General features: G+C 63.0%; 1 protein-coding gene across 1 annotated transcript in view; it reads right to left on the bottom strand.

Annotated features, from left to right (window-relative positions):
* The window catches only part of ABLIM2 (actin binding LIM protein family member 2), a 66,797-nt gene that overhangs the window by 11,913 nt on the left and 28,911 nt on the right, over window positions 1–25,973 (bottom strand). Inside the window, exons 7-16 of the mRNA XM_040965837.1 lie at window positions 25,313–25,400; window positions 23,377–23,435; window positions 21,742–21,819; window positions 19,503–19,649; window positions 16,765–16,885; window positions 15,381–15,479; window positions 11,954–12,055; window positions 11,514–11,567; window positions 6,577–6,629; window positions 6,014–6,152 (exon numbers count right to left, since the gene is read on the bottom strand). Coding sequence (XP_040821771.1) covers window positions 6,014–6,152; window positions 6,577–6,629; window positions 11,514–11,567; window positions 11,954–12,055; window positions 15,381–15,479; window positions 16,765–16,885; window positions 19,503–19,649; window positions 21,742–21,819; window positions 23,377–23,435; window positions 25,313–25,400 — 940 coding nt within the window. The remainder of the gene's footprint in view (window positions 1–6,013; window positions 6,153–6,576; window positions 6,630–11,513; window positions 11,568–11,953; window positions 12,056–15,380; window positions 15,480–16,764; window positions 16,886–19,502; window positions 19,650–21,741; window positions 21,820–23,376; window positions 23,436–25,312; window positions 25,401–25,973) is intronic.

The raw sequence follows: 25,973 nt of genomic DNA, 5'->3' as shown, positions 1-25,973 counted from the left end.
GTCCCTGGATGCCTCCTGACCTGCCACCCCAGGGGCCCTCTAGTAAAGCCCTGCTTGCTGGTTTGTACACACAACGAGGACTTCCCTGGAATCTGGAGACCGTCCTGCTGAGCCACTGGACCGGAGCAGGGTGTCTCAGGGTGGCCGTCAGGGCACTTCCCCGAGTGACCCACGCCGGGCTCCTGAACCGGGGTCTGCTGTGTTTGAAGCCCACAAGGGCCTGGGAGCCAGGGCTGCCCGGCCTCTGAGCCAGCATGTGCCCAGCTGCATGTGCCCCCATCAGGTCAGTGGGGGTCGCCTGACACAGGGCAGGCACCTGCGCAGCTTGGAAAGCCCCAGTTGCCCTGACCGCCTGCTGGCCTTGGCACTGAGCCACCTGGTGTGCAGTATGGACGCCTTTCCACCCCGGAGGCGACTCTGTCCTGTCCGCCCACTGCGGGACTGTCAGGCACGTTTTCTGCCTGCTCAGCACACTGCATCTGTTGCACCTGCTGCTCCAGCTGCCACCTGTGCATCAGATGCGCCCCGCTGGCTCTCACCAGAAGCTCCCAGTCTCCTCTGGTGTCCATGTCCTCCCTTAGCCGCGTTCTGTGTCGCTCTAAGTCTGTGACTTGCTCCTCCGGCAGGAGGGTTGGGAGGGTGGGCTGTGTCTCCTCGCCCCTGCTGCCTCCGGGACTTGGTGTGTGTCCGCCATCCACACCTGCTCACATCCATCTTCTCTGCGCTCCACCCCATTCTTGAACTTATGGATTTATGCCTTTTGAGCCAAAACTTCCTAAGTTTCTAGCTGTTACTCCTTTGAACATAGTTTCAAGCCCATTCTTTCCTCTCCTTTGGGAACCTGATGATAACACAGTTTTATCTCATAGGTCCCTAAGGCAAGGTACAGGTTTTTCTATTTTATCATTATTTTTTAATTTATTTTTTTGAGCCCAGTGTGATGGCTCAATGGCTAAAGTCCTTGCCTTGCAAGCTCTAGGATCCCTTGTGGGTGCTGGTTCATGTCCTGGCTGCTCCACTTCCCTTCCGGCTCCCTGCCTGTGGCCTGGGAAAGCAGTCCAGGATGGCCCAAAACCTTGGGACCCTGAACCTGCGTAGGAGACCCGGAAGAGACTCCTGGCTTTGGATTGCCTCAGCTCTGGCCACTGAGGCCGTTTGGGGAGTGAAGCAGCGGGCAGGTCTTTGTGTCTCTCCTATCTGTAAATCTTATTTTTTTTTCTTGGAAAGGCAGATTTTTATAGAGACAGGAGAGACAGAAAGAAAGCTCTGTTGTATTTCTCAGCTCCGTGCGTCATTTCCATTTGACTGCTGGCTCCTGTAATCCATCCCAGCAGCCTGCTGCCCTGTCTGGCTGAGCATGCGGGGCCTGGGTTCCCACGGGCTGTGGATCCAATACAACCTGGTGTTCAGAACTCTCGTGTCAGTGCTGGCTGGAGGAGACATGCGGCTCACAGCCCCACGTGCACACGTCCCCTGCAGTGCTGCTCCGCACAGCTGCCGAGCAAGCCAGCCCAGGGCCCTCGCTCCCCGCTGTCCTGGGTTCTGATCACAGCTGTGAACCTGGGCAGGCTCAGCACTCTGAGCCTCCGGCCACGAAGGCAAAGGCTGGGCTAGCCCTTCCCCCTCCAGCCCTGCTCTGGCCCGTGGACCAAGCAGGAGGGAGTTCACCAGGGAGTACCAAGCTGGGACTCAACCCTAGGGGAACAGCACCCCGGCCCACCCCTCGGGTAAACTGCAGGCATTTTCTTGGCGCCCCAACCCATGGAACCGGGGGGGGGGGGTGGGAACACTGGCTTCCAGGAGGGAAGGAAGCTGCTCACAGTGACAGGAACTCAAAGCTCTGGTCAGTGGTAATGAGGAAGAGGCTGTGACATGGCTGTGGGGGCCACAAGGGGGACCCACAGGGAGAGAACCTAGAAGGTCATGGGCGAAGCTCAGGCCTGGAACTGGGCGGAGGGGACGGCGCTTCTGGCAGTAGGGACGGTGGCATCTCAATGCCTAGAGGCTCCAGCCCATCACCCTCACGCGGACACCACCTGGGGCTGGAAGCCCTGCCCTGGGCTTGGTGTGGGCGAGCCTCTTGGGCACTGTGAGACATCAGGCCCTCCAGCCAGCCTGAGTCCACCCCAGCCTCCGGACTGGCCCCTTGTACACATGTCCCCTGAAGTGCTGACCGCTTCAGGCTGCCAGGACGCACAGTGGGCCTGGGCAGAGCAGCACCCATTCCATCCTCCCCAGCTGACTCTCTGCAAAGCTGCCTGTCACAGGGGGGGCACAGATGAAACACAGCCGGGTCTCCTGCTGGTGGTGACAGCTACTCCCAGCACTGACGCAACATCTTAGCTACTCCCAGCACTGATGCAACATTTTCTCAGGCTGCCCTGCTGTTCCCTGCACCCCGCAGCATCCTCCTGACAGCCCTGCTGCTCCCTGCACCCCGCAGCATCCTCCCGACAGCCCTGCTGCTCCCTGCACCCTGCAGCATCCTCCCGACAGCCCTGCTGCTCCCTGCACCCCACAACATCCTCCCGACAGCCCTGCTGCTCCCTGCACCCCACAACATCCTCCCGACAGCCCTGCTGCTCCCTGCACCCCACAACATCCTCCCGACAGCCCTGCTGCGCCCAATCTGCACCTAGCTCTCTGTTTTCCCACCACTTCCTTTGCCCAACGCACAATCCCTCTGAGCTTCCTCTGTGCCACCCAGGATACAACCCCAGCCTGGAAGATGGCAGGAGCCCCTCCTGCCTCCCTGCCTGAAATTAGGCTCCAGTATGGAGCAGATCATGTCGGAACCCTTTTCAGAACCTTCTCGAACCTTCTCTTGCCCTTGGAGGCCAGGTTGGGACACTCAAAGGCTGTGGCCAGCTTGTCCTGCCCGACCCATGCACACTGCATTCCCCAGCCATGCGGGTCCCTCGCCATTCCTTAGCCCCCCAGCCACAGCTGCAACATCCTTCGCACTCCACACTGTTCCAGACCCACTCACCCCCAGTCGTGCCAGACACCGCCCTCCCTCCACGACCTGGATCTCAGCTGCATCCTTGCCCAGGACTGCCTCAACCACATGCTTGTCACTCCACGGCACCAGGAGGGACACTGGGCGAGTCAATGGGCTGTGCCCTCTCATAGGCCCTGGTGGGCCTGTCTACAGGGGCATGGGCTCCTCCTGGGCCCTCATGCTGCCCCTCAGCAGAGGCGTGCACCCCCACAGGCAGTGCAGTCCTGAGACCAAGAGGTGGCAGACACAGAGTGACACTTTCCAGAGACAGCAGCAACTTCCCACTGCAGCATGCCAGCAGCTCACAGGCAAGCAGCGAGGCCGTGTCCCCCGGCTTTCCTCCTGCAACCAGGAGGAAACATTCACAGGGACCCTGGCTCTGGGACCCTCCCTCCTAACTAGGCCATGCAGTGTAGGGTCACAGAGTAGATGGGAGCATCCACAGAGCCTTGCAGGCCAGGGCACATGGGGATCTCATAGGCTGGGACACACGGGGGCCTTGCAGACCAGGACACATGGGGACATTGCAGGCTGGGGTGTGGCCAAGTGGCCATACTGGGACATCCTTCCACCCCCTGCCTGGTGCTGCCTTGGCTGCTAATTCAGAGCCTCTCCACACACCTCTGACTATCCAGGGAATGTTCAAGGCAGGAGCACAGGAGCTGCAGGGTCAGGAGTGGGGGTCCAGAGGCAGCTGTAAGAGCCTCACCACCTGGCTGGGTCAGGAGTCTCACCCGTGTGGCCCTGAGACTGCTGCCATGAGGCTCGCTGGCGTGAGTTCTGCAGAGGAGACCTTTGGGGCGTTGCCAGGGCGAGGACGGAGCCCATAGCAGAATGGATTCCTGCCTACAAGCTCCCATCTGGAAGGCGTGGCAGCACCAACGGGAGACACCCCATCGGACAGGGGTGCCACACTGGCCCTGCTGGGGCTGTCTTCACCTCCCCTCCCCGGTCCAGCACACAGTAGGTGCTCAAGGCAGCAGGCCGGCATGGGAGGCAGACAGGAGGAATGGAAAAATGACTGAACGGTGAGTTTTGCCCCAGCCGGCAGGCGCGGACGGCGTCTTGGATGGGGTACCACTGGATCCCAGCCCTCACAGCGGGCACAGAGGCGCCCAGGTGGGTGCTGGCAGGGGGCTGCTCCTGCCAGCATGTCTGCCTCGCACGACTCCCTGCTGGCTTCTCCAGCTGAGGCTGTGCTCGTCTTGCGCCCCCTCGACCCCCGATGAGCGTCTGGCACAGAGCGAGGGCTCAATAGATACCCGTTGAATTCAACGCATCCCAATTCAACCAACACCTACTGAGCGCCCGCTGCTGGGCGTCGCCATCCTGCCGCACGTGGCCGCCACTCTGCTCCTGAAGTGAGGTGCAGGGGGAACCCCACTTGGGGTGATGTGGTGAGGCACGGAGGACCTAGGCAGAAGACGACGCAACTGCGCGCGCTCACTTCCTGCTTAGCTTGCATACACTGGCAGGCCCCAGGGCTCAGCACGATGGACCCCGCACCCACTGAGATGAGCTGAGGCCACGGAGCACTCCTGCTCAGGCCACCAGCAGGCCCCGCACCCACGCCATCCCCACGTGCTGTGATGTGAGCTGAAGCACATGGTGGCTCCCCCCAAGTGCCACCAGCAGTCCTAGTCATAGCTCTGGGAAGCAGACGCTGTGCGGAGAGCACGCACACACGGCTTGTCCCGCATAGGCGGGGACATTTGCGGGTCAGCCACACGTGCAGCCTGACGATCCGAAGGCCCGGTCTAGCCACTGGACACCACAGGGCTGGCCAGCTCCATGGCCCTGTGCCTGGCACTGGCCTAGGTCCCCTCACAGGCATTTGCAGAGGAGGAAGTGTGCAGAGGGCACAGGGAGGGTCCCCAGGCCAGCCCACCTCCAGCCCAGCTTCCCCTGCACATGGCCCCACTGGACTCTTCCACTGGACATCACTGGGGTAGCTGTCAGTCTCCTCTAAGAGCACCCAGAGGTCAAAGGTCATGGGGCCAGGCTTGCGGGTGAAACCTGCCTGGCCAAAAGCTGGAAGATGCTCCCCTCTGTGCCCATACACTCCCTGCCTGGCCCCCGGGGGACTGCTTGAACACTGCCAGATCCAGCGTGCGGCCAGACCTGAGCTCACAACCAGACACACAGGCACCGCCAGGAACAAGCACAGGCCAGCACAAGGCCACTGTCCCTGCCAGTGACCCAGCATGGCGGCAGCAGGGGGCAGAGCGGGGCTGGGGGATAGCAGGGAGATGCCAATAGCCGCACCCTGCAGCCTTGGCCCTTCCAGACCCTCATGGAAGCCCTTTCCAAGCTGACCTCAGTTCTGAGACATGTACCCTAGGCAGAGCTGGAGACAGCCAGGCACATGCAAAGCAAGACACGTGAGCCAAGTTGGTCTGCAGCAGTGTAATCCCCTGGGCTTCTCTCCCAGCAGTGTGCCTCCAGCGTGACGGGGGAGGGGTGACAATCACAGCTCCAGACGGCGCGACCCGGTGACCACTGCCCACAGATGTGGACATGGCACTGCCCCCCCCTTCTCAGCCCCGCATCGTCCCTCCTTAGCTTGGCCCCAGTCTGGACCCAGAGGCTACTTCAGGGAGCTGTGTGTTTTCCTTCAGCATCTTAAGCAAGTGACATCATCTGGAACTTTCTCACTCTGCTCTCAGTGATCCCGTCATCCCCAGAGGCAGGCAGGTGGCACTCCTGTTCCCCGTCCAGGCCCGCAGGGGACAAGGGCAAGGCTGTCAGCGACACCACATCTGGACTTGCCCACCTGGACCATGCCTCCCACTCGAGGGAAACGGACCCAAGTCCCGACCCAGCAGTCCGGAACTACCTGGGGTGCCTGCTCCCTGGCCCGCTCAGGGAGGTCCCTGGAGATGGTGGCGGGGCGGCTGTCACGTGTGCCTAGGACTCAGCAGTGCCTCTTGGCTCCCCCTCAGGCATCCTAGCTGCCTGGCCACGGGCCTGGGGCCGCCCAGAGCTGCCCTGTGCCTCAGAAGAACCACTCACGTGAGCAGAAATGGTCCCCGGGCATCCTCGGGATGGGCTCTCGCTCAGGGCCGCTGCCGTGGGACAAGGACTGGCTGTCCAGGTCCGGTGAGTTGGTTCTCGTGTCCGAGTCTCCCTTGAGCAGCAGCCAGCTGGTCTTCTGCAGGGGTGAGGGTGGGGGATGTGGAGGCCGCTTGGGGGCCAGGACCGACCCCGCTGGACACACCCCTGCTGTGTGCATTTCTCATGGGGTCACTGGTGTCAGCCCGTGTGCACCAACCACCTCAGCCCCGGGGCACTGCCCGGTGTTGCCCCATTTTACAGGTGGGGAGCCAGAAGCTCAGGGAGCTTGGGTTCTGGGGAGGGGGCTCAGCAGGGGAGAATGACACCAGTCTGCCTAGTCCTGGGTTCTCTGCATGACAACAGGCGGGAGCCAGAAACAATAGGCTAAGCTCTCAGGAGGCTGGTGAGTGCTGTAAACCCTGTGGGAGCCCCCCCAGGGTGAGGGGGGAATGGATGAGGGGACTGTGGGAGCCCCCAACCCAGGGTGAGGGGGGAATGGATGAGGGGGGTCAGCGCTGTACCTTCCTGCTGTCCTGGTCAAAGCTGCCGTCCTCCCCATCCCAGTGCCTTGAGGCTGGAAGGAAAAAGCCCATACATGAGTGAAAATGTCCTGTGCTCTTGGCTGCTCTCTGAGACAGGAAACCCTCTGGGGAAAGGCCCAGAGGGAGAGAACCTTCTGGAAGGCAGGCCAGAGATGCTCCAGAGGAATACAGCCCTGGGGGGGGCGGTGGTTAACCAGTCGTCAGGGAGCGTCTGTGGTCAGCGGCAGCCACTGAGAAGCACACCCTTCACCTTCAAAGGGGAACTTGGAAGCAGCAGGTGTTAGGCCCAGGCTACCTGCCTTACCTACCCTACCTACCCGGGGACCGAGGCTGGGCTAGAGGGTGGGCCACGGCTGCCTGTGCCACCTGCCCGGGGACCGAGGCTGGGCTAGAGGACGGGCCATGGCCACCTGTGCCACCTGCCTGGGGACCGAGGCTGGGCTAGAGGGACAGCTGACCTAAGGTCCAGGGTCTGGTGGTGGCAGAGACCACAGAGGTCCTTCCCTGTCTGTTCCACCCTGCTCCTGGCCGCCCATCAAACTCAACATGGTGACTGGGCTCTGTCCTCGGACATGGCCCACGAGGAGCAGGGATCAAGTGACAACGTGTGACCAGATGGTCCTGGGGACAGCAGTGCCTGTCAGGAGGGTCTGTGTGCTCCTGCCATTTGTGGTGTGCACACGTACACATGCGTGTTATGGGCGTGTGTTCCCACACGTGCATATGCACTCACAGGACAGGCATGCACATGTCTGGTGCGTGTGTGTGCTCATGAGTGACACATGGTACATGTGTGCATACGTAATGCATGTGCGTGGGTGAGTCATTCATCTTGGCTGAGATGACCTCTAGTCATCTAGTCACCTCTAGTGACCGACAACTCCCCACGAGGCTGCGCTGACCTTCAGCACCTGCCTCAGTAGGTAAAGACCCCTGAGCCATACTTCACATCCACACTGCCCCCATGCACAGAACAGGCAGCAAGAGCAGCCCGGCTCCTTCCCCAGCCTCCAGCGGCCCCGGCAGGGCCCCGGCCTGGCTGGCGTCTTACCTGCACCTGCCGGGCCTCTAGAGCGCCCTGTGTCCTGCACCACCAAGGCCAAAGCTGACACCAGGCCCGAGAGCTTGGAAAATGGGGACTGTGCTACAGGACCTTGATGGGATAAGGCCAAAACCAAGACTGAGCAATGCTGTCCCACACAGCCTCATGTCCCTCTTCTCACGGCCGCCTGGTCCTCCCTCCTCCAGGGGAGTCTGACTGCCACCACAAAGACAGAAACCCTGCTCTCTGCATGGTGGCGGGAGGCAGGAAGAGGGGGCAGGGAGCCACCTGCCCACATGACACCTGTGGCTGGCAGCAGAGCCCTGGAAAGAGCAGCCGCATGAGCCAGGTCACCGGAGCATGGTCAGGCCAGAGGCTACCCTGGCAGCTCCCAGGACACTGTCCTGTGAGAGGAGGCCTGGGCATGAAAAAGGCAGCCACAGTTCTAAAGAGCCAGGGAACTGTGCAGGAGCATCCCCACAAAAACTGCAAGAGGCAGACAACAGAGAGCTCTCGGGGCACAGCTCCCCCTTGGTGTCCAGGCCACCGTGACCTGGAGGCCTTCACACCTCAGGACAGGCTGGCCAGACTCCCGGGGCTCCAAGCTGCCCAGGTGTCCACAAGCAGGGCAGCGAGCCACTCCGAGGGCCTTCCGCATGCAGTCACTGCCGTCAAAGCATGGCAGACTCTCTGGGAGCTGGCAGCTTGATCCACACACCACAGGCTTGATTCCTCCCCTGCTCGGGGGTGCCCCTGCTGTGAGGACCCCAGGGGATCCCTCTGTGCAGGGCAGCCATGGACACAACTTGGGAACTCCAAGGCAAGCTGGAGGATGGACTGCAACATGCTGTGAGGGGATAGAGGGCTGGAGAGGGAGCGCGCCTGCAGTTTCTCTACCCAGCAAGGCAGCTCCCTCTGAGCCCAGATGCACCTGCCAGTGAGCAGCCCCGGGGAAATCCCTGTGGACGCGCCCCATGAAAGCCTGAGGTCTCCAGCCTTGTGGACAGCCGGCTGGCCCGCCTTTCTGTCGGCTCCGCCTTACAGTTCATTCCTATCTAGTCATCAAGTCATCCACCTGCCAGTCAGCTATCCATCGAACCCCTCACCCACCTGCCCATCTGCCCTTCCTGCCTCCTGCCCTTATCCAGATGCCACCCATCTACCCACCTTTTCTTCCCTCCCTTCCGCCCCTTAATCCCTCCTCTTATCCACCCACTCTGGTTCACTCCTTTGCTCTCTGCACCCCCCCCCCCGTCACCCCTTGCTTGCTCCAGCCTGTATGGCCCTGCCCCGCAGAGGGCCTGGGACAGGCAGAATCACACCTGGCAATGTCCCTGGTCTTTCAGAAGCCTGTAGGCCAGAGCAGTCGAGGCCGACAGGAGCCCAAAGAAGCTCCTGTCCTGGGGGCTCAGCACAGTGGCCTAGCAGCTAAAGTCCTCGCCTTGAATGTGCCAGGGTCCCATAGGGGTGCTGATTCTAATCCTGGCAGCCCTGCTTCCCATCCAGGTCCCTGCTTGTGACCTGGGAGAGGACGGCCCAAAGCTTTGGACCCTGCACCCTCATGGGAGACCTGAGCTTTTGGCTCCTGATTGGCACAGCTCTGACTGTTGCAGTCAGAGTGAATCATCAGATGGAAGATCTTCCTCTCTGTCTTGGAAGGTTCTGGGTAAACACTCCTGCAAGCGCTGATTCAGTGCAGCACACACTCCCAAATGAGGCCCCAACGCCGGCCAGCCCCCACTGTCCTCTCTGGCCCATGGGGACAATGAGATGCGGCATCACCATCCACGCCGTCTGCTGGGATGACTCCCGTGGCACAGCCAGGGGCTGCAGCTGCTGGAAGCTGTGCCTGGCAAGTTGACCTGCTGTGCGGTGTGCACGGGCACTGGCTGAAGACAGCGCACGGCTCCTGGCCTGCTGCAGTGATGCCAACCTCCAGCGGCCTCCTGCGGGTGTGGCTCCAGGGCACTGGCCAGCGGCCTGCAGCTGGAGCCATCTGTGCTGCGTGCTGGCAGAGCCACTGCGGCTTGCAGGCAGAAGCCCTCCCGCTAACACCCAAGTGAAGCTGGGGCCAGCCTGGGCTCCGGCTGCAGTACCCAGTGCCAGCCCCGGAAGGAGCTCTTTTGGAGGAAGAACAGAGCTTAACTCCGGGGCTTTACTCCTCAGGCCCAGGAAGAAGAAGCTCCTGGCTCTGGGTCAGCTCAGTCCTGGCTGTTGCAGCCATTCGGGGAGTGAACCAGTGGATGGAAGATACCCCTTTCTGTGTCTGCTTCCTTGTAAAGTTGTCTTTCAACTAAAAATAAGTAAACCTTTAAAGTATTTCTTGGGTCACTGAGTGGAAGGCACTGGATGCCCTAACAGCGGTCTTCCCCACTGGGTCAGACAGAGCACAGCGCTGGCCTCTCCGGCCCAGCCAGTGGCCCAGCTGCCCCTCTCTGTGACTGACCATCCTCTCCGCAGCCCCCACCACGGGACCAGCGCTTCCAGAGGCTTCCTCTGGGATTACTTGAGTTTCAAGGCTACTAACACACCCACCTGGGGAGTCTATGAAGGCCCCCACCTGAGCCCAGGGGACACAGCGACCCCTCCTGGCGGAGGAAGTGTGGTGCAGGAGAGCCCAGTTCTGGGGCCGGAGCCCAGGACCCGGTCTGAGCATGCTCAGTTCATGCGGCCTGCTGGGTCAGGTGCGGTCTGTTGTTTGATTTCTTAACCCCGCCAGGCACTTGGCACCTCCGTAAAACCTATCTTGTAAGAGAATCCAAACCTCGACGTGTGGAGTAGGGAAGGTTTTGTTGCTCACTCGGGATCAGTGAAAGGGAGCTTTGATCTGTGCCCCGGACAGCAGCGCTCACTCAGGCCTGCTGCCCTGACTGCCTGGCCCCTTCCCACGCGCACAGGACGACTGAGGCTGCCTCCGTCCTGGCTCCTCTGGCAGGACTGCGACAGGAAGGGCTTATACGTAGCTATGTCCTTCCCGCCTGCAGCTGGGGCTGGGCTTGGGGCACACCCACCTGCCCTGAGCAGTCAGGTGACCATCCTGTACAACCACCAGGCGCCATTCATCCTTGCTGGCAAGAGGAAGGAACGCACCCAGCACAGGGCTTCCTTCCGCCAGCAGGGCACCGACGCAAAGCCCTGCCTCACGATGACAGTGCTGACCTATCAGCAAGCAGTGGGGTTCCCCGAAAGTGGCTGTCCAGAGGCCAGCGTGGGGCAGGCCCTTCTCTCTGGGAGTCCTGCCCAGAAGGCCCAGATGGGCGCCGCTCTCCCCATCTCTGGCGCCATTGTGGCTGTCCCTGGCTGGCATGCAGCCCTACGCAGAGCACTAGCTGCTCCGTGACCATGCAGCAGCCCCGGGGTCCTCACAAGCAGCCCAGGCAGGCGGGGCCAGGGGCTCTGTCCTGTCCCACAGGGAAGGAAGCAGGGTCCCAGGCCAGCCACCTGTTACCATGGCTGACTCCTGCCCCAGGTCCAAGCAAGCTGCTCCCTGCACGCCTGTGACAGGTAGGCTCCCGGGCAGCAGAGGCGGGAGGGCAGAGGGCTGAGAGACACCCTCCCACCCCTCGTACGAGCAGCCCATCCAGACCGTGCGAAGCCTGGGCCTGGTTGCTGGGCCAGTCCTCCTTTCCGAAGCTCGGGCCAGGCTCAGGCACGCTCCTGGCTGCTTCTCCCACAGCAGGAGAGATGCGGTGCCAACCCCGGCCCCAGGGCACCTCTGTGCTCACTGTGTGTGCAGGGAAGTGTCTGTACTCTTGTGTACCTGGCCTGTTGCCGCCCCCTGCCCCTCCCCGCTCCAGAACGGTCAGGACAGGACAAGGGGTGCATGCGGGAACATGCGGGGCACACCGCAGGCGTGGGAGGAGTCCAACTGTACCATGCTGCTTGTAGATGGGGGGCCTCCTATAGATGTTATCTCTCATGCCAGAGTCTGGGGAGAAGAGAGAAGAGAAGGGGGCAGGAGGGTAAGCAGGTGTGCTGTGTGGCCGCTGCTCTGCTGCCTCCGTCAGCAGCTGTCACACAGCCAGGGGGACGGGAGGCCCAAGCCCACCCAAGCACCCCCTGCAGGCACTGCCCTCCATCCACAGGGCAAGGGGAGGGAGGAGGCCAGGGCAGGCACCAAGCAAAGCCTCAAGGCCACCCAGGGGTAGCCAGCGCCGTGTTCCCTCCCTATGTGCCCGGGAATGAGAAAACGTGCCCCCCGTGTGTGGGGAGCAGGTGGCACCCCTCCGTCCGGGACCATGCAAACACACCCTGGGGGTGGGGACAGCAGGCTCAGTGGAGAGCCAGGCCTGCTGAGGCACGGCGCAGGCCTACCTGGGATGTGGAAGTGGCGTGGCGCCTGCTGGTAGGTGGAGGAGGGGGGCCTGCTGTCGGACAGCATCGAGAGGCTGGGCGTACTCCGGCCACTTTCACTGCCTCCAGACGGAAGGGCAAGGGCAGTGGACAAGGGGAGGGGGAGGCAAATGAGAGGTCTCAAGCACACGAGTGCAGCCACAGGGTCCCCTCCGCCACCTAGGAAAGCAGCCCAATGCCCTGCCCAGCAGTGGGGCTGGCCCAGTGACCTGGTAATCCAACCTCGAGTCCAGTTCTGCTCAGCGGGACAGATGTGTAGGCCTGGGTCACCTTCCCTCGTGTCTCTGGGCCATGACCAGTGCCAGGCCCAGGTCTCCCTGCGCATGGCAGGACACTGCTGTCTCCGAGGGCCAGCGGAGACAGGATTAAGGCACTAGCAGCAATCCAACGGCCCCTCTCAGCCCGCTCCAGGAGGGCAGGGGACCATGCCACTCAGCCCCTTCGCCCCTCCTCTCTCACGGACTAAGTTGGATTACCATGTCACACATCAGGCACCTGACTGAATGCCCACCTGCCCCCACACACCGTCAGGGAGCAACAGGATGGACAGGACGCAATGGCCACTGAACACGTTGATGAGGGGTGCACGGCACATGTCAACGACACACTCCTGAAGCCCCAGGTCCCCCCTTCCTGGGGGAGGGGGCAGCACCAGTGGACAGTCCTCAGGTGACCTTGCAGTGACACAGAGCACAGCAGGGGTACACTGGCCAGGCCTGAAAGTAGATCTGCCCGGGGCAGCCCAGTAGACTAAGGGGGAGGTATCCGGGAGCCAGGCGGGGGTGGGAAGCGGGGTGCTGCAGGGCAGGAGTGGGACATGTGGGGGCTAGCGCTCAGCTCCAGCAGACCACACAACCCACAGCACCTGTCCTGCTTGGCACAGGCACTGCCATTCCCTGCCAGCACCACAACCACTGCAGAACTGCTTCGCCCTGGAACAGTCCAGAGCCTGAGGCAACGGGCTCCTACAGCTTGGTACCAGGCAGCAGGGCTCTCGCACCGGGAACACCAGGCCCAGGAAGCCAGGGTCCCTTCTGCCCACTACGGCTGTGCCCACCCTGTCCCAGAGCCAAGCGAACCCCTTCACAGAGGCCTTCAGCACGTGCCCATATGGGATCTAGGGTTGGGGGACCCTTGGGTGGGGCTCTGGGTGGGGCCTACTGGCCCCCACTGGCCCATCTCCTTCTCTCCAGCTACAGATCACAGCTCTGTTTTTCCTGAGGGTGTGGTCGCAAGGTCAGGGTCGCTGAAGTGGCTTGATTCTTTATGTCTGCAGGAATATCTGTCTGAGGGGGCCATAGCCATTTTAAGATGCCTGGGGCGCCCGAGGCCAGGGGACTCAGGTCTAGCCTTGGTAGCCACGGTGGCCCCTCACACCTACCCCTGGGAGGTCTAACTTAGGCTGCCTCCTTCTGCCACCTTGTCCCAGCCTGAGACACGGCTGCATCCCTCCCTCTAGCTTCCCTGCCTGGGAAGCTCTCGCCAAGGCTCCAGGGAACCCTCGGCCGGCTACGTGCTGTCCCTTCTCCGCACTGGTGGCTGCCCCTTCCTCTGCCTTCCTGGGAACTAAATGCATTGCTTGCGGTCGCCAAGCAGGTGGAGGCCAGGTCCCTGTCAGCAGGTGCAGCTCGGCTTCCTGCTCCGTGGTAAGCCTGGCTGGGGGCGAGGTGGCTTTTGACAGCCACACAGCCCTCAGGATGCGGTTCCCCGCTCTTCCAGAGGGGCTTCTGTCTGACTTCTGCTGGCACCCACTGGCCGTCAGCATCAGCGGAGGAACGTTCCAGCAGTGTGCTCCCCGACCGGACAGTGTCACCTCCGTGCCAGCTCCAGGGGGTTCACCTGCAGGCATGGACTTCCCCTTCTCTGCACTGGGGCTGTGAAGGGACCCCTGGGACTTCCAAACGTCCGCTCTCCCCCGCTCCCTCACTGGGACACTTCTGCAGCCCTCCGTCGTCTTTGCTAACTACGCAGTTCTGGGGGGCACTGGTGGAGCCACTTTGTGGAAGGAGCCTCAGGAGACCCGTTTGCTGCTTCTCTCATGGTGTCACTGCGGCCAGTGGCAATCCACGGCCTGGAGGCCACTGCCCCCACGGGTCTCAGCAGAGGCGGGAGGGGGTCATGCCTCTTGCTTGTGGACCACTCCGGTTATGGGTTCCTGCATGGAGCCTGCCGTTCCTGCCGGCCCCTCCTCTGCGGTCACTCACAGCAGCTGGCCTGCGCATGCCCGGGTCACCTAGGGCCCACAGTCCTGCTCCATGGCCGTCCTTCTCTTAGTCTCATGCTCCCCACTCCAGCACTAGGAGCTGTCTGGGTTGACACCTGCTGAACCTTGTTGAGGCAACCCGGGGAGAGGTCATCTCACAACCATGGCCACTGGGGCCGTGGCCAAGGCGTGGGGTGGGTGTAGCCCATGACAGTCACCCACGCTGGACGAGGCTCCTTCCTGAGGGCTGAGGAGGCGGGGCCTGGTGCGCGGTAGACTGCTAGCCTCCAGCTGTTCTCACGCTGGTAGACCCTCAGAAAGCAGCCATGGAGGACAGGGCTGCCAAGGTCGGTTCTGGCTTGGGGCTGCCCGTGGAGCCAGCCAAGGCGCAGGGAACACGTGTCCACTGCCTGTCCTTGCCCCACAGAGGGGTCCCTGAAGTGTCCACTGCCTGTCCTTGCCCCACAGTGGGGTCCCTGAAGTGTCCACTGCCTGTCCTTGCCCCACAGTGGGGTCCCTAAAGTGTCCACTGCCTGTCCTTGCCCCACAGTGGGATCCCTGAAGTGGGGAGAAGCCATGTGCAGTCTCCCACCTTCTAGACAGAGGGAGGATGAGTGGCCAACGAACAGCGGGAGGTAAGTGCCCCCTGGTGAGCCCTGCCCGCTGTGCAGGGGACCAGCATCCCAGGAGGGCATCTAGGTGGGCTGTAACAGACTGACACCCCACTGTTGGCATCAAGGGTTGGAGATGTGAGTGCAACCCTCAGGGCCCTGGCAGAAACAGTCCCCTGGGGGCTAGGGCTTCCGTGGTCCGTGTTTTGGGAGCCACAGTTCAGTCAGTCCCTGTGGGAGCCTGCCAGCTCCTGGCAGGGCGCTGCTGCAGGTGGGAGCAGCCCAGGCCAGCCCTGGGGGTTCCGCTGGTCAGTCCCAGTCCTGCCCACCCTCACTGGGCCACAGAGAGACCGCGGGCACAGACGCCTCAGCCTCAGCCCCTCCCCTGCTCCTTTATGTGACAAATGACCTGTGTTTGTTCTCCTGGGGACACTGCACGCCGACAGTGACGGGGCCGGATGCACACACACACACAGCGCGAGGGGCACACAGGGCGTGCGACAGAGGGCTCCATGCGGTGGACACAGGATGTGAGCACACGGACGCTGGCAGCGGGGGCCGCCCCGTGCCTTACCTCGGAAGTAGGGGATGTAATGATGTCGGAACACGGAGGTAGGGCTTGGGTGTTGGGACAGGGAGAGGCAGCTGCTGGTACCCACACTCACAGTACCAGCTGCAGGGCGACAGAGAGCAAGGTCCAGTCAGCCTGCATCCGCTCACACGGCAGGGCACAGCCCAGCCCGCTCTGCCAGCCACAGCCACACCTCTCTCTCAGAAGCCACTTCCTCTCGGGACCCTAAAGGGGGCCACCAGACAGACGTGGAGGGAGGAGACTCCCCGCTGCAGGACCAGAGGCCGGGGCCGGCTGGGCACCCAAGCCCCCTGTACTGCTCCACTTTGGGGTCTCGTGGGGACCAATAGCCAGAGGCCAGGGTCGGCTGCTGCTGCCCTCTCTGGGGGTCCATGCCAGGGGGCATGGTCAGCTCCCCAGGGCTAGCCCAGACCACCCTGGCCATGCAGTGGGCAGTAAGCAGCTCAGCAAAGGGGTTGTGGGAAAAGGGCTCAGTCCAGCTGGCCACTGCCCACCCTGTGAGGCACCCACTCCCTGCGCCCTGCCCCACACACTCAGGTGCACGCCTCTGGGCATTCACCTCTCTCTCTCTCTCTCTCTCTCGTACTCCCACAGTCATGCGTCCACTGACCCTCCCACTCACTCACGCAGCCACTCGCCCACCATGTACTGGCAGCACAGGGCAAAGGAGCCATGGCCATGTACATGGACCAGGCACAGGGCAAGGGGACCATGGCCATGTACATGGACCAGGCACAGGGCAAGGGGGCCAGGGATACGACTGCGAGTGGGTGGGTTTGGTTTCTCCAGCTGCAGAACCCAGAGCTGCCGTGTGTGGGCATGAGTGGGCTCATGCACAGCAGGCCAGTCGAAGCAGCGGGGGGACATCCCCGGATGGGACAGCGTCCGCGTGGTGTCCCTGTGGCTTCGAGGCAGACGGGGCGGAGGAGGGATGACGGTGACGGGGGCAGGACAGGGCCGGACATCAGGAAGAGATGAGTAGGGCACAGTGGACCTGTGTGGGGCTACTCGCTGCCTGGGGCCTCCTGCCCAGTGTCCCTCCAGGCCATGGGTGACAGGGCGAGGCCTGACCCTGTCCTCAGCTGCCCAGCCCAACCTGGGCTTGTGGGGGCCAGCTCACCTCCTGACACTCCCTCTACTGAAGCACCTACTAAGTGCTCAGAAGTGTGTGCCCCACCGAGAGGCCCCTTTACCCGGCGGGCCAGCCAGCTGCCCCTGGCACGAGGAAGACCCAGTCTTGATGTCACCAAGCTGATGGGTTTTCCCCGATGCACTGCTGGCAAGGCCGTGTTCCTAGGACACAGGTCACCCCCCAAAAGGGCAGCTTCTGCAGGGGGAGGAGGGTGCGGGGGGCAGGGGTGAGTACCTGGACCACTGTAGTGCTGTGGTGAGCGCGAGGTTGGGGTGCAGCGACCCAGGCTGACCGAGCCGGTGGAGCTGGGGCTGGAGGGCCGGCCCTGCTTGTAGGACCTGTCATCCTGGTCCCCCTGCAGGGAAGACACGCTTGTCAACGCCCAGGACGGGAGCACCGCACACCCCTCGCCCCCGTCTGCCTCCCCCATGCACTGCACGTGCTCAACACGCAGAACAAGCCAGAACTCCAGTTGCCTGCCCTCCTGGGAGCACAGGGCGGGAGGGGACAGGGTGCAAGCCCCGAAGCAGGACGGGGCACCCGTGCGTGGGGGCAGTGGGCAGGTGGCGGTGCTCAGATGGCCCGGCTCGCCCCAGCCCGCAGGGCTCACCCTGGGCACCTGCCTGGGTGCTCTACTCCCAGGCCGGCCCTGCAGCTCTGCAGGACCTGTGGCTGCTGCCTGCCAGGGCTAGGCGCCAGGCCCCAGGAGCCACGGGGGCGGGGGCAGGGGCGGCCGCACTGGGGGTCGCCGGCCCAGGCAGAGGGCAGCGGGCGGGCGGTCACGGCGGACAGCATGCAGGCCCGGAGGGGACACATATGGGCTTCCTTCTGGGAGGACGCAGGCCGGCGTTACCTCAGTCGGCGTGGGCGACAGCAGCTGAGGCGACTGCGGGCACAACACAAGACAAGAAGGGGTCCCTTGAGTGCGCGGCCTGGGACCCGCGGCCGACACCCCGGGGAATCCTCAGACAGAGGCCTGGGACCCACGGCCGACACCCCGGGATGGGCCCTCAGACACGGCCTGGGACCCGTGGCCGACACCCCAGGATGGGGCCCTCAGACACGGGGCTGGGACCCGCGGCCGACACCCCGGGATGGCCCTCAGACAGGGGCCTGGGACCCGCGGCCGACACCCCGGGATGGGCCCTCGGCCTGGGACCTGCGGCTGACACCCCGGGATGGGCCCTCAGACACGGCCTGGGACCCGCGGCCGACACCCCAGGATGGGGCCCTCAGACACGGGGCTGGGACCCGCAGCCGACACCCCGGGATGGCCCTCAGACACCGGCCTGGGACCCGCGGCCGACACCCCGGGATGGGCCCTCGGCCTGGGACCCGCGGCCGACACCCCGGGATGGCCCTCAGACACCGGCCTGGGACCCGCGGCCGACACCCCGGGATGGGCCCTCAGACACCGGCCTGGGACCTGCGGCCGACACCCCGGGCCGGCCCTCACAGCGCCCCCTGCTGCAGAGACTCCCACAGCCTGAGGACCAGCACCTGGACCGCTCCTCTCAGGGAGGGCGGGGAGCAGGCGGGGCTGAGGCTGTGACTCCTCCCCAGAGTGGGCGGTGCCTTGGGGGGCTCTGAGACCGCGACTCCTCCCCAGAGTGGGCGGGGCTCCGAGACTGCGAATCCTCCCAGAGTGAGCGGGGCTCTGAGACTGTGACTCCTCCCACAGTGGGCGTGGTCGTGAACCTGTGGTCCCTCCCCTACAGTGGGTGTGGCCCTCTCCCACAGCAGGGAGTCCTGCCCCTGCCTGGGTGCCTGGCTGGCCAGCTTCCTGGCCCTGCCACCCCCGATGGCCACAGTGCTGAGGGGAAGTGAGGAACTCCATGGGGCAAGTCTGGCTGCACCCCCTGCCCTGCCAAGCCTGCCCCAGCTCTCCCACTGTGACAACTGTTTATGTGAAGGTGCCTCTTCTAGTTCCTTCCCTGATCCCAAGCAGGAAGGCCAGGGTCTCCATGCCCCAACAGTTTTCCTAGGACCAGATGGAAGGTGGTCAGCCCATCTTACCATTTTACAGAGCAGGAGGCTGAGGCGGGGGAGTAGCTGGGTCCCTGTGCATACAGCTGTCTGCCCTGGGTCAGACCCCTGCTTCTGAGTGCCCAGTGCCATCTGGCCCCAAGGCTAGGGCCTGTGGCCTGGTCCCCTGAAGCAAAGCGCCCTGTGCCCACTGTCGCGTAGGTCCCCAGCAGAGGCTTGTGGGGCGGGGAGAGAAGCCATGGAGGCCTCTGAAAAGTGAGGGGACACTCAGCTGCCTGGGCAGCAGGACATGCCGTGACTAGAGTCGGGATGCTGGGGCCCTGGTTTTAGCTCCAGGGAGTGGTCCCCATTGGAATGGGGCACGAGGGATGCCCACGCCATGCTGCTGCCCAGGAGCTGAGACGGGCTCAGTCTGCAGCCCGGCAGTGTGGAAGGACGGCTCAGAGCAGATAATTGAGGCCTGCCAGGGCTGTGCACTCCACGGCCCCAGCACCCACCTGCCTTCACAGCTGCCACGCCCTTCTCCAGGCTCCCAGGGGCACACAGGCCCCTCGCTCAGGCAGAGGGTGGACTGGCAGGACTTGGGCCACATGCTGGCTGGTGCAGTCCCACCCTGGACGCCCTCAGCCCAGCCTCTCCCTGATGGTCCAGCCAGGGCAGAAGCAAGTCAAGGGGCCACTCCTGGGCACTGGGCCCCTCCCTAGCTGGTCCTCCCTTCCTGCAGGCATGCCCGGCGGCCATCGCCTGGGCAGCAGTCAGGACCTCAGCAGGGCCACGCTGAGCTTCCTGACGGTGCTTGCAGTGGCCGCCCAGGAGGAGGGCCCTGCACAGGAGTACTGTGGGCCCCTGAGCACCTGTACGCTGGGGCTTGCTGCTTTGGGGGGACCGTGCACGTGAGGGGCGAACGGAAGCTGAGGGTGGCGCCCATGGGGTACCTCCATGGGGATGGCCCCGAGGGCTGGCACCGGGGACGGGGCGGGCCGTACCTCGCCGTAGCTCTGCCTGTCTGCCGAGGAGTGGCTGATGTAAGGTGAGTAGGAGATGAGGTCGGGACGGTCGATGTTGTAGATGGCTTTGTTTTTGGGGAGTGCGGCCAAGTCCCTGTAGTCCAGGATCTCATCGCCAAGCTTTGCCTGTGAGAGGAGACAGAGGCGAGGCACGGCAGGATGCTGAGAGCCACGTCCCCATGGGCACAGACCCCACAGTGAGGCCCCGGAGCAGACCTCAGCAGCCCCCAGTACGGCTGCACCCTGGGCCTGGACACCAAGGGCCATGGTGGCCTTGGGCAGCTGGAGGGACAACCCCTCACCCGTGTCACACTCTCCTGCCTGTGAGCACACACCTGGACACACACAGACTCAGGTACGCACCACACACTGCCAATGTACACACTTGCACACACACACCCTGCGCGTGCCTGCCTCCCGTGTGTGCCCTCAAGCATCCGTGTGCACACACAGCCAGTGTACACGCTTGTTCACGTGCTTGCACAGCACTTCTGAGTGTTCACATTATGGCTTTTTAAGACTTATTCATCTGAAAGGCAGCGAGAGAGAGAAGGGAGGCTCCTGATGGCAGAGGGAGGGCCCAGAGAGACTGGACAACATGCCCAGGGAGGCACATGCTGCCGGCCTGGGGCTCCTGACTCCAGGGCCCTGATCCCCACCAGAAGGCTCCCCTTTCCAGGCCCTGCTGTGGGGACAACATCCCCTAAGTTCCAGCTGCATCCCACTGTCCCAAACCCACACCTCCCAGCAGCCTCTGGCCTGTGTCCGCTCCTAGGCAACAGCACCCTGCATCCTGTCCACCAGAGGCAAAGGCCCTTCTGGTGCCAGAGACATCTGCACTTCACAAGTGCCCGCCCACCTGCTGGCTCGCCTGGCTTTCTTAGTTCAGTCCCAGGGGCAGCTAGGCAGCTCCCATGGTCCCCCTGTACCCTGGCCAGCCTCATTAAGACAGCAAGGATCTGGACGACGCTGGCATCCCCGTCCAGTTGGCTAAGTGACCTTGTGGATGCCTTCTTTCCTGTGCCGTGGCCTCGGGTGGTTGTCATGACAACAGGCCACCCTGTGTAATTGGCGGAAGGCCCCTGGTATGGAGTTGCTCCCATTCTCTGTGCTCTTGCCAGCCTCCTGTGACGCCATGGTGCCAACATCGTCCGTCAGTGGCAACAGACAGTGAGGCAGCCCCTCTTCCTGACGTGCGCCCTGGGCAGTGGCAGTTGACAGCCCAAGGAGACCCAGACTGAGACCTGGCCCAGCTTCAGCCTGCGCAGCCCGAGGCCTCCGGCACGTAGGGAGGGACAGAGTGCAGGTCTCTGTCTCCCTCTGTCCTGGCCTGGGGACGCTGTGGCCCTGAGAGGACGTACGTGGCCTCAGGCCGTGGCTCCATGTCCATGTCCACATGTCCCTAAGTGGCCTCAATGCAGTGGGCACAGGGTGTTGGGGTCCCTGGGAGACCCCGAGGCTGAGAAGGGGGAGCAGGTGCATGCGGGGCGTGAGACCCCTCTCTGGAAGGCCCTGGTCGAGCTCTCCTGGTGGGGACGGGCCAGGGAGCGGCTCTTCAGAGTCAGGGGACCAGGGTCCCCAAAGTCTTGGGGGCCGATTTGGGCATCTTACCACCTGCAAACACAGGTAGCGTGGGCATGCAGAGCCACGTGGGGGGGCGGGGCACAGGCCACATCTGTCACTCCGGGGTGGGGCAGGGCCAAGCTGCCCAGACACAGGCTCCTGTGCTTCTGCACGCCTCGGGGCCGTTTCCCAGACAATGAGTTTGGCACTTCACGCAAGAACAATCTTCCACTGCCAAGCCTACCTTCCAGGCGGCCTCCTGAATGCCTTGTTAAAGCGCTGACACTTTGCACATGCCTGTGTGGGCACACACACACTCACACCCTTTAACGAAATCGGGATCACGAGGCGCCTGTCGCCCTCACATACTTCTCGGAGCAGTTCCTGCCCACGCGCTCCACACCCAGAACCACACAGACACGGGAAGCTCCACCTGGCAGCCACAGGTGGGACCCACGTGGGCACAGAGCCCATGCTGACCTGTGACTGGGAACAGGACGGCCAGGACTAAGAAATCTGCTCACATCGGCACAAGTCCCAAACTCTCCTAGACGGCCAGCACTGCCCTCTGCCGAGGCCATGGCCAGAGCGTGGCACCACCCCCTGTGACGTCCATGAGTCCGCCACCCACTCCCCCACAGGAAGACCCACTTACATAAATCACACGGCTCGGAGACCCCGAGGTGCTGGAGGCTGGGACAGAAATGATGCTTTCCGATGAGGTTCTGGTCTCCTGGAGGTGGAGACGGCAGAGGGAGCAGCTGAGTGGCAGAACCCAGCATGCCACCACCTGCCACGCGCCAGCACCGGGCTGTCTCCCCCTGGCCTGTGGGTGCCAGGCGTCCTCAGAACCCCACACAAGCTGGAGAGGACAGCCGAAGAGCCATGAGCAGATGGACACAGCAGGGACACGGAGGCCACTGCCACATGCCCATGCTTGGCTGCTCACGGACCACAGAGCTCTGGGCCCCGGGATGTCAGGTGACCTGATGGCATCCCCGGGTGCCAGATATCAACCAACCAGCTGTGTCCGTGTAAGAGATCCCCATGAAAACCTTGGATATGCATGGGGTCAGTGGTGAGGTGACTGGGCACGGGGTCAGCGGTGAGGGTGACATGGGCGTGCACGGGGTCAGTGGTGAGGTGACTGGGCACGGGGTCAGCGGTGAGGGTGACATGGGCGTGCACGGGGTCAACGGTAAGGGTGACATGGGCGTGCACGGGGTCAGCGGTGAGGGTGACATGGGCGTGCATGGGGTCAGCGGTGAGGGTGACATGGGCGTGCATGGGGTCAGCGGTGAGGGTGACATGGGCGTGCATGGGGTCAACGGTAAGGGTGACATGGGCGTGCACGGGGTCAGCGGTGAGGGTGACCGAGGGCGTGCACGGGGTCAACGGTAAGGGTGACATGGGCGTGCATGGGGTCAGCGGTGAGGGTGACATAGGTGTGTATGGGTCAGCAATGAGGGTGACCATGGGTGTGTATGGGTCAGCGGCGAGGGTGACATGGGCGTGCACGGGGTCAGCGGTGAGGGTGACATGGGCGTGCACGGGGTCAGCGGTGAGGGTGACATGGGCGTGCACGGGGTCAGCGGTGAGGGTGACATGGGCGTGCATGGGGTCAGCGGTGAGGGTGACATGGGCGTGCACGGGGTCAGTGGTGAGGGTGACATGGGCGTGCACGGGGTCAGCGGTGAGGGTGACCGTGGGCGTGCATGGGGTCAGCGGTGAGGGTGACATGGGCATGCATGGGGTCAGTGGTGAGGGTGACATGGGTGTGTATGGGTCAGTGGTGAGGGTGACATGGGCATGCATGGGGTCAGCGGTGAGGGTGACATGGGCGTGCACGGGGTCAGCAGTGAGGGTGACATGGGCGTGCACGGGGTCAGCAGTGAGGGTGACATGGGCGTGCATGGGGTCGGCAGTGAGGGTGACATGGGTGTGCACGGGGTCAATGGTGAGGGTGACCATGGGTGTGTATGGGTCAGCGGTGAGGGTGACCATGGGCGTGCACGGGGTCAGCAGTGAGGGTGACATTATTGTTTTATTGGATTCTTCTATGTTTGCGTCTGTTCCCCAATTCTTGCAGCTGTGTAATAGTTAAAGAAACCGGCAGTCACAGTCTCTGTGCCCTGATGCCCCCTGTTCTAACCTGGCATCATGGCTCACCTGTTCACACCTGGTCACCTCCTTAGCCACTGACCATAGCTCAGGAAAGGCCCTGGAGACCTAGCAGCTGCACCCACTGCCTGCCCTGTCAGACAGGTGAAGAGGCGTGAAGAGCACCCACCTTGTTCTTGTCCTCAGTCCTGGCTGCCTGTCGGCACGCCGGATGCCAGATGGAGGAACCTACAGCAGAGGGAAGCGGTTAGTGTGGCCCTCATAGCGCAATGTGGGCCTGTGGGGAGAGTCAGAGCCCAGATGGTACCGATGGTCACTTCTGCACCCCACTGTGGGGGATGCCTGTCTGTGCTGGGGTCGGGGCTATATGTGGAGCTCAGCGGTGAGGCAGGCTTGGGGCACAGGGAAGAGCCTCTGCTGTATGCTGGCCATGCCCACAACTGGCATCTCAGGGCGCTGAGCAATGGGGCTGGGGGAGCCCCTTTGCTGGCCTGGAGCAGCCTTTGCAGGCAAGGGTGCTGAAGCAGCCTCAAGTGCAGAGGCAGCAAGAGCAAAGAAGTTCCTGGCCGTTCCCACCCCAGGGCGCTTGGCTGCCTGCGTGTGGACCACAGGGGTTCATACTGTGTGGAGGACAGGGGCTGAAGCTGTGAACCCCAGGGACAGGGCTCTGGGTCAGCAGGCAGGCAAGGAGCCCCTTCAGTGGACACTGGGTCCGAGCAGGCCAGGAGCTCCCTGGGTCTCTAGGCTCCCGAGGGGCCCTCCCCAGCAGAGGCTGTGGTGGAGCAGGCGAGAGCGGGGGGCTCCTGGGGAGCAGACACAGCATCCCTCCAGCGGCACGCCCCCAGGGACCACAGGCCTCCTGGCAGATGCAGGGCTGCCGTCCTAAGCAGATCAAATCAGCACCCTAATCCATCATCCATTAGCATGAATCCGCTGACCTTAACCTCCAGGACTTAAATGTCCCTGAGTCTGGGGAATCCAAACCCCGTTTAATCCATAACATGGGGGGGGGGAGGGTTTATAAAACACTTAGTTGTAATGTTTTTTTAATATAAACATAACAGGATTTTGTTTTCAAAAATGACAAATTTAAGAGCCAGCGTTGAGGTGTAGCGGCTTAGCCACCTCTGATGCTGACTGCCCACAGGAACACCTGTTTGTGTCCCAACAGCTCCCTACTACATCACCGGGAATGACCCGAGTGCTTGGGCTCCTGCACCCACAGTTGGGTCTGCCTGTTGGAGCCCTGGCCCCCAGGATGGGTACATGTGGGGGAGGGGAGGCAGAGCTCCCAGCACATGCCCTGTTCTTGGGCTGGGAACCTTGTGTCCTGTAGGGGGACAGGCCTGGCTTCGACACCCACACATGGCCCCGAGGTTCCCCTCCAGTGACAGGAGCTGGCCCCAGGCCAGCATCTCAAAGGGCGTCTTTGTCCCCTGACTCAGTCATATCTGACGCAAGCGTGTGTCCCCCCAGCTGCCATCTGCACCCTGGTGCTGGGTGTCCCTCGGAGCCCCTGGCCTGAGGGTGCCATTCACGAGGGCCAGGCTCCTGCAGGACACAGCAGGGGACAATGGAGACGAGGCTGTGCTGACCTCACCCAGCAGGCTCAGCCTCAGAAAGGGAGGGCTGTCCGGCACACAACGCAGAAGCTAGCACGGGAAGTCACCGGGCAGCCCATGGACCAGCCTCAGCCATCTGCCAGTTGTCCCAGGGGCCTGTCCCCAACAGAGCACCGTGCACTGGGGAAATGGGAGAAGGGATTTTTCTGGAAGCAGCATGACCCATGCTGGACAGTGGCTGGTTTCTTCTAGAACATTCTTTCAGCCAGCACCCTGCCCACATTCAGTTCTTCCTTGGCTCTGGGAGAAAGCTCGCTGCTGCTGGGGTGCAGCAGGCCGACAGCAGGGGCAGGAGACGCCCGACTGCAGCTGGGGCCGGCTCCCTGGGCTCCAAGCTCCCCTCCAGCTCTATCTGTGCTGTGGTCTTCCCTCGGGCTCACACCCAGGGCAGGCTGGCAAAGACAGCCGGGTGTGACAGTGCCGCTCCGGGACAGGCAGGGACCCCTGGCCGATGGGAGGCACCAGAGCCCTTCCCAAGCTTACCTTGCAGATACATCTCCTCGCCCTCCGCGAACATCTGGCCGCACCTGACACATAGCGCACACGCAGGGTGGTAGTGCTTCTCTCCTGCCTGCAGAAAGTACAGACGTGCGAGTGGCTGTCGCTGCTGGGCACGGGCTGGTCCCAGCACTGAGCCAGGGTGCACTGGGCCACAGCACAGCAGGAAGAGAAGAGAGCAAATGCTGTGGGGCCTGGCAGGCGGTGCCCAAGCTGGGCACCAAGAGTACAACCAAGCAAGGAGGATGCACGTAGCATGGAACTCAACCCCATCAAGGAGCAGACAGGCTCAGAGGGCTGCATGCCCCGGGCCAGGCAGGGAGCAGGGCACACAGCCCTGGCATGGGCACAGAACCAGGGCACACAGCCCTGGCACGGGCACAGAATGGCCTGTGCAGTCCCGCTTCTCCAAAGAGACATAGTGACTCTAGTGGCACATGGGCGTCGACAGGGGCACTGTGGCACACCCACAGGGCAGCCGGGACGTCCCGAGCCTGCCTGTTGGTGGGGAATAAAGTGCCACCATGGGACACCAGCTGGTCGGCGCTCACAGGCTGCAGAACAGCCCACAGCCACTACCCCCACGGCCACTAGGAGGATGAGCAGACACAGGAGGCCCTGTTTCACAGGAACAGGCATATCACAG

Source organism: Ochotona curzoniae, unplaced genomic scaffold (assembly GCF_017591425.1).
Source record: "Ochotona curzoniae isolate NIBS_2020 unplaced genomic scaffold, NIBS_Ocur_1.0 scaffold_4505, whole genome shotgun sequence".
Lineage (NCBI taxonomy): Eukaryota > Metazoa > Chordata > Mammalia > Lagomorpha > Ochotonidae > Ochotona > Ochotona curzoniae.
The sequence above is the reverse complement of the archived record's forward strand: the minus strand, read 5'-3'. Positions and strand labels throughout refer to the sequence as shown.